This window comes from Battus philenor, unplaced genomic scaffold, assembly GCF_028537555.1.
Source record: "Battus philenor isolate CCGP_79_NKW_IND1 unplaced genomic scaffold, ilBatPhil1.0.hap1 SCAF_21, whole genome shotgun sequence".
Lineage (NCBI taxonomy): Eukaryota > Metazoa > Arthropoda > Insecta > Lepidoptera > Papilionidae > Battus > Battus philenor.
Window position 1 is genome coordinate 9,836,417 of NW_027181684.1, and position 8,897 is coordinate 9,845,313.

Consider the following 8,897-nt stretch of genomic DNA (forward strand, 5'->3'; position numbering starts at 1 on the left):
ACAAGATACATAAAATATTACTTTAACCGTCTCTACCGGCAAATAAAATGTAAAATTTGTACGCCAAACATGATTTTCTTTTGCATATACTAATTTACTATGTACACTGTGTGAATATTTTAGAACTTCATTACATTGAAAGTATGCTTTGGCATACATTTGTTTAACTTCGTAGTCCCAATTGCAAGATTTATTTATTTATTTTTCGTAGGAAGAAGGCACAGGACTCCCGCCCGCAAAATGGATAGGCTGTTGCCTTTTTTTATTTTCGCCAATCCACAGTTCTCCGCCATCTATTGGCAGAGACTTTTTATAAAGGAATTCATGACTTAATCAGTGATACTTTCATATACAATTTTAACTTAATTTCTATATCCCTCTTGTATTACTCAATATATTATCTACCTGTTTAATACATTTATAATTATTAATTTATAAAGGTTTGGATGTCTATAGAAGAGGCCTAAGTCCAGTATTGAATGTTATATGTATAAAAGGATATTGATAATATATGTTTTTTTTTATTTAAAGACGAAGATTAACCTAGGTAGTATTTATAAATAGAGAATTTGCTTTGTCAGCTTTGCCGACATTAATTATATTATATGATTATATTGATTAGAAATACACTTTAAATGCATCAAAATTTCCAAGAATTTTTTTATATTCGACTGGCAGCATTTTAGAGAACCGAAATCTACGACGTTTTAAGTGAAAACTCCTAACACCTGACTCCTTGCCGTCGGTGCATCATCCAACAACAGACAAGTTATAAGAAATTACGATTTATTCATCTCCTCTCAACAATTACTTATCAAAATTCTCGTGTGTCATAAAATATATTAACGATTTAAAAGAATATTTTTTTTTAATAGTCACTTTAATTATTTTCGTACAATATCTTACATAAGCATCAAAGATTTGTTAAAAAAAAATAGATTAAAATAGTCAGTTAGTATTTAGACCACAAATCAAACTATTGGGTAAGTGACCTCTTTTTAAAATGAACTAATACCTTTGACTAAAACATTTAAAAATATCTTAAAAATCTTATATAGTTTTTTTTCTGATCCATTCGTATAAAGTCACGTATTTTTAGTCAAAACGTGCCTCAAAGACTTGTACGCTAGAATACATTATCATGAACTTGTCTACGATTATTTGCATACAGTTTTTATCTAGTACTAACTAGTATGTTTTTACGTATGTTTGTAAGTATGTATATATGTTTATATGATGAGCGGTGTTAGCCTTAGGTTAGGTAAGGTATCTTGTATAATTCGCATCTTTAATTAATTATAAAGGATTGCCACTGCTCAACAACAAGTTTTCTTAGGATGGGTAGCAACATCCTCTTTGTGTCAGAACACCACACAATAAGGCTTGTGCCTTGCAATGGGCGTCTTTGTACTGAAACAACGACGACCAGACAACAACTTATACGGAATTTTGAAAGTATGAGATAAGAACTTTTTTAAGTTATTATATGTGGTCGATGTTTAAACTACGTAACCTTCAAAGATCAGTTTTCGTGTATGACGATCTGGTAATCTGAGGACTTAGGAAATGAAGTTCATAAAACTTGTCACAAAATACAGGGCGGTTGGTTACAACATCAAGCATTTATCAGTAAAAAGATTTGAAGCTTTTACACTACTTTCTAATCCTCCTGTATAAATTGATCATTCTAAAATATGTTTAATTTATTAAACTTTACTTATGGAAAGCGAAAGGCTAGTAACGTCTATCAGTATGCAGTAATTCAAATTTTGAAAACGCTTTTTGTAACTATATTGTTTTTGCGTTATTTTTTATTAAAGAAACTATTGATTTTTGGATAGGGTAACCCAAACATTAATTGACAGGAAATGGGATATATTTTCATCACTTTAAAGCTTTTACATTTATAACCAATGAATTAGTTTATAAACAAAAGATACGCTTTCAAAGATATACGTAATAACAGAATTTACTTTAAGAATAAAAAAAATTCTTCCGCTCGCCGCGGGTAAAAGTACAAAGCAATAGAATCAAAACTGGGAATACAAAGGAATGTCAGATATGATACGAACTGTCTAGAATTCATCATTCAGATATTAATTCCATAGCTTGACTAAAATATGATTTTTTTTCTTCAACAATTTTCATTGTCTTTATAAAAATACTGTATCGTATGAAAGATTATATTACATAATTTGTTTAAAATACACGGTAATCAAAATTTCCCTCATTTAAGTCATAAGTTCAGATGACTTAGTAATTTCTTTGAAAGGAAATGATTACATAATAAATAAGCTTTATAAATCATTATAATATTTCAAGATGTTTTACAGTCATCATTGACAATCAGAATAAAGTCAATATAATTTGTAAGTACTTCTTTGATTTTACGTAAAAATATATAATTATTACAATTTTAATAATATTGATTGCTTTGCGAATAACAAAAACGAGAGATTAATAAATAAATGCAAAAATATTTTCGTACACTGTTACTATATACTTTCATTTATTTATTTTATTTAAATCCTTCTTATACAATTTATATATTGCCATCGAACTAAATGCCGAAGTCATTTTCTACAAGTTGAATAGTGGAAATAAATAAATTACTTCGAGAAAAATCAAAATGATAAGAAGAAAAATGAATAAAATAATAACATAAATTTACTGAGCTTAGTGATATTTTCCCAACCCGAAAATATGTATTCTATTTTTAAACCTTACCTGGCCGTGGTTAATAAACCCGTGCCTATGTGCTAGGCCATCCGCGTAATTCGGCCCATCCGGGATGTGGAGAGCGAACTGGTCGTGGTACAGCGGCACGCACAGGTCCAGCGCCGTCAGCAACACAAACACGACGAGCGCTGGCATCACGCAAGTAGCTCATCACCTCGATACAAACCTAATAACTTCGTAACAAACTCTTCATGACTAACTTATAGACCAACGTTTAAATTGTATATTACCTAATTTAATATGAAACTCGAATAATTTACTTAAAAGTAGTTTTACGCACGTAATGTTATCGGACGCGTACGCGTATTGAGGGTTTCAGAGGTCCACGTGAACGCCCGCTCAGCGAGGCGTCTACGCGAAGACTGAAACCGCGTGAGTGATAGTCTTGCCTCCGCTTCCTGTTTTGCGCATGCGCGAAACTTGGCGCCCTTTCTTTAGCCTACTTGCCATACAAACGTATTGTGTGCATGGCATCAATTGTCCCGCATACTTAATTGGAGTGAGCCCCAACTTACGTGTGTACCTGCCCTTATTGTCGAGTGACAGCCATATGTCAAACTCATCAGGTGTAATTCGTTTTCGAAGTAACGATTCTCTTCCATTGATCTCAGCTGTTATGGCGCTCTCTATAGTTGGCAAGCTGTTAAACTTAAGCTTTTGTATATAAACAAGCTGATGTTAATACAATTGATACTGCTAGGAAAGTGCTGCAATCCTATGGATTGATACTTTGGGGTATGAGATGAGAATATATTTATTTGCAAAAGAAATCCATCCCAGTCTTAGGACCGCAGATAAAGACTGCTTGAGGTAACGGTTTAAGGAAATCAACACTGTAACAACAGTAGCCTCACAATATATTAATGATAATATTATACACGTTTATATTAATCATAATAAATAATAAAAAACAGGGGACATCCATAATGTATACACAAGGTACCGTGAAAAGCTGGCTATATCGAAATTTCGACTGAAAAATATCTTTATCAATTTTTAAGTGTTAATAGATCTCGGAAATAATATTACTCTAATAGTATTAAGGGCATTGTAAAAGTGACTACAAAACGCACCTGAGTATGTTTTGGGCTCTTCACAAATCAGGACGCGTTTGGAACCTTCGTCCGGAGCTAATATCAGTTCGTAGCAGTTTTAGTCACAAATTTAATACCATTCGGCGCGGTAACCAAATGGCGCCCATAGTTTACTTGACTGTTTAAGAAATTCGCTATACTCATCTAACTTGGGTAAATTTTTATTGGATTATTACAATTAATGGACACAAGACTCCCTCTACGCCTGTACATACAGTGTGCATGAGATTATCCTCATACCTCAACGCCGCTCGATATTCCGTGTTAAAGGATTTACAGATAGGTCGCTTACCTTTCTTTTTGTGGGGCCGGTAACTTCGGAATTTCTGAGGCCTAAATATATTGTATCAACAGAAAACTGTCGTTGTAACAAAAATAAATAAATATTTTTTTACATATCCTTATAATAATCAGTTAATTTATTTATATCACTTAGTTATTATAAAGATATATAAAAGAGTTTTTTTTATGTGGTTTAAAAACAATCAGTTCATTTGTTTACATACTTAACAAAGAAAAAGGAAATAAGACTAAACAAGTGATAATGGTTATTCGCAATCGAGAGTGGAAGAAACATTGTATTGATCATTGCACCTAAAATTATATTGGCTTCGTTAACGAAGACGTCTGTAATAAAAAGAGAAAATAAAAATTAAAAAAGGGAAATTAGGAAACCTTTAAAAGTGGGTGCATAGCTAATTAGTACATTTACAGTGCAAAGAATTGGAATTATCCATTTTTTATGTACTTTTATAATAAAGAATTACAGTTCATTTTCATTATTAATGTAACGTTTGCCACAATTATAGACGGTTATAACGTACACAACAATAAGAATCAAGGATGGATACACAGTTAAAATTTATTAAATTATGTAAAAAATTATTAATAAAAATAAGCTTAACGGTTATTTCTGTGGTTCATCCTCTGGAAAGTTTTTTGTAAGTAGTGGCAATCCCATATAATTAAAACACAATGTGTGAGTTAAACAAGATTGTATCCCGGTAATCGAACATGGGACCTACATGATCGCAAGTCTCTGTCCGCTAACGCTAGGCTACCACTGCTCGTACAGTCACTTTAGTAGTATCCAATTTGAAGAAATGCATAGACAAATGGCATACATATGTACGTATACAAAATATATTTTATGCTTATATATACATATATGTATGTATGTATAAATGTATATAAGCTGAGCAAAGTTGCCAATAGAATGAAAGAACTCTCATCAAAGCTACCACCCGCTCGGGACGCGATTTGTTGAGAAGAGCCGACCAGAAATTCTCGAGTTGCTCTTTTTTATAAAATTTAACAATAATTTTTCATGTGTACATTATATTATAAATCATGTAAATGAGTCAACAAACCGAGTACAACACATTTCGATCAACTAAAAACTCTTGGATGTTGTGATTAGATTTATTTAAATATTTAAAATAATTCTTATTCATCTCATGTTTAGCGGCGAACTTAATGCTAAAGAGATAAAGATAGATAAATGTAAATAAAAATTAAAAATAAAATAAAAATGTAAAATCTAAATGAGAGGGTAAATAATCACATAAAAATACCTTATATAATATACTAATGGATACTACTTATTATAATTATGTATAAATATAACATAATATTTATTTATAAATATAGCATTTAAATATTTACATTAACTATTTAAATGAATATAATAGATCATAAAGTCCAATTATCGTGATGTTCCCGTCAGCCCGTTAAGCAACAGTTTTCGAACCTTCAGTTTAAATATGGAAGGATTCCTGATCATCCTAATAAACTTAACTATACACTACTGTACTTAATAATATGCTTTTAGTATTATATTTAAAGCTAAGAAACGGGAATTCTAAGGTATATTGTGGAACCTAATTATACATGCATAAATATTCCCATGAAGGATTTAAAATTTCACAGAGGTTATTAAGGTGTTACGAGCTTATTTTTATTTCTTTTATTTATGTCACTTGTCTGTTTCATTTTAAATTATGGCGCATAAATAATATATGTAATGTAATAACATCGTATTGACACTGGAGCTTCTTGTTTAAAGTAATTTTCAAGAAAGCCCTTGAAACAGTCAGCTTTAACATTCGATTGTTAATAAGTTAGCAAGAATTCGACGTTATACATTAGGAAGTATAAACTCAACTGAGTGGTTTTCTTAGCATTTATGACTAAATTATTACAATAAAGAACACGTGATAGTGCACTGTTAATTTAATTGTTTACTCCTATTACGATCAAATTCAAAATTAAGTGAGATATCATTAGCAAAATACAATATAACCTAAACCCTTTAGGAAAACGATGGAAAAACGGTGTCATTAATACATCGTAGAAACAGAAGGAGCCAAGAAAAGAACCCTGTATAACACCCTTCTTTAGATGAGAACCAGCCGATTGACAATGAGTAATATGAATTTAAAAAGGTAATTAGATTATAGACTTTAATTGTCGTTTTTTTGATTTACAAAACAACGCCATTGTTTCGTTTGAAATCTACAAATCCTGTAAAAATCGGAGATATATATATATGACTATGTTATGCTCATTTTTGAAAAAAAGGAGGCGATACCGGATGTAAATACCACGCGGGCTCAGTATGTATATATTATTTGATCTCACATATTTTACACATTTTTGTATTTATAATTTAAACAGTCACCCCTCTTAAGGTTTTACATCTATTTACAATCAACCTGTATAATAGATGAAATTGTTTATCTCAGTTAATTGTAATTGCATTAGTTATTAATAGAGATATACTAATTTTGTGATTACCTATTGTAAATATAAATGCTAGTTAGTAATGATTAATTATAAAGGTTATGCGAATTAGCAAGTGGAAATAGCAGAGCTGAATAGCGGGCAGCATAGCGTGCAGAATGGATAGCCGATGGGGTTTTTAGGTTCGGGAGTGATGACCACGGACTGGCAAGCGCTCCTTCTCTTCTCGCTCTTCTTAGAACTTCTATCCACAAGATGGAAAGACAACTCTGTAAATGTCTTCGGAACACAATGGATGAAGAAGCTTCCTATTGATCGTATTAGAAATCTGTGAGGACGGCCTATATCCAGCTGTGACCATCCTGTGGCTGAAATAATGAAGGATTTAATTATATAAGATTACAATTGTCACTAACAAATTTGTAGAAGATGGGCAGCAGCGTCTTTGGCGAATCGTGGATTATGGTATATCCCACCTTAAATATCTATAGGGGGGGCTTATGCTTTGTAGAAGAGTCATCTATGGGGTGAAACGACATATGTAAGTGTATAATAAATGACTGACATTCCTTATGAATTAATGAATATGTAAATAAATAAAATCTTTTAAAGTAAACCTGTTAAGTCACTTCTTTAATGAGGAAAAACGACAACAGGTCTTGCGGAGGTTGATACACATTCCCTCTTTGAAATTGGAACTTTTGTTTTACAATGATGAGATTTTCAGAAACTTCATAAACGAACCTATTAATAATTGATTTGAATAAATTGCTTATTATCTTTACAATCTTTGAAAAAAAAAACTGTGAAAAATATTACTTATACAGTATACTATCAAACTACATTTATTATTTACCATTAAAGGTATACAATGAAATTATTAAATTATCCATAACCGTACCCGTACCGCCATCTATTAGTTGCTGGAACAAGCTGAGTTTTCAAAATGTAATACAATGTTACAAAGTTACGCCCTCTATTGATATACATTAGTAAATCTCAAAGTAAGCTTTCAGATTAGAAACAGTTTTCAACGTATGCCGTTCAGTAAACACTTAACCTTGAGTCTCCTAAAGTAAACATAACTGTGTTAGGAGCATATTAGTGCAATTAATGTGATAATGAGACCAGACATTTTGACTCAAAGTAACGAAGTTAGATCGTGATTTTTTGCTATAAGACCCTTAACGGTGAAAACGTAACTATACTGTTACTGAGGCTATATTCTGTTTACCTGTATGGCTTTTATTGGTTTGTCGTATATTTCGTATTATATTTGGATTATGCAAACTGCTCGTATCACAGTGGCACGGCTTGATCGATTTTTATGAAATTTCTTAAATATATATATATATATATATATATATATATATGTGTACATATACTGAGGATCAATGACAGTGATAAGGGTGGTCCACCCCAATTCACTTTTTTTATTTTAAAAAATTTGGTATTAAAAATACATTAAACCCTTTATTTTCACCCTCCTACTATCAAGTTCTATTTTTAATAGTTACAGTATTTCAATGAATTTCTACTCTTAACCTTCCATAATTTTTCACTTAACACTTAGACACTATAGAGAGATTTATTGTTTTTAAGTTTGGTGTAATTAATAATACCAATTATTTACTCCAGAGAGCAATGGAGAAGGCCATGCTCGGAGTTTCGCTGCGATGTTCAACCAGAAATGAGGAGATCCGCTAAGGAACTAAGGTAACCGGCATAGCTCAAAGAATTGCTTGTCTCCAGTGGCAGTGGTTAAGATACATCGAGCTTAAAAACTTACGAGTGGCAACCGCGAGCCGTTAGACTCGACGTGAGCAGGCCATTTTTTTTCTTCGCTATCAAAGCCTCTACTGCCTAATGGCCGTCTTTTTTTCTAAGGTAATAATTTTTTCAGAATTTTTATTTAATTATTAATTTTGTAATTTTTAACATGTTACTACGGTCTATTTATTACATTTTTTTACTATTACCTTTCTTTTTTATTGTGCTTATTTGCATGCGACCTATTTGAAAGTTGGTGGCTTTCAGCACTCTTTTAACATTATTCTTAATTGACTAAACTTATTATTCTGTTCTTCTTTTTATTTTGGCAGTCTTTTTTATGTTAAGTATAATTTATCAAAATTTTAATTTCATTTATAATCACTCAATTCTTATTTCTGACTCATCTGTTTAATAATATTTATTGACAATTTTTGTTTCATGCTTTTTTCTATTCTTAACTAAATTACATTATTTTATGTCTAGCTTGATAATATTTGTTTTACACACTTGTATGCGTGCGATTTATTTACACATAGGTGGCAGTTGGGG

The 8,897-nt window shown here is 31.3% G+C and overlaps 1 protein-coding gene across 1 annotated transcript in view; it reads right to left on the reverse strand.

Moving 5' to 3' along the window:
• The window catches only part of LOC137923521 (furin-like protease 2), a 38,225-nt gene extending 35,351 nt beyond the window's left edge, over nucleotides 1–2,874 (reverse strand). The window contains exon 1 of the mRNA XM_068766781.1: nucleotides 2,728–2,874. Coding sequence (XP_068622882.1) covers nucleotides 2,728–2,874 — 147 coding nt within the window. The remainder of the gene's footprint in view (nucleotides 1–2,727) is intronic.
• Between the last annotated feature and the right edge of the window lie 6,023 nt (nucleotides 2,875–8,897).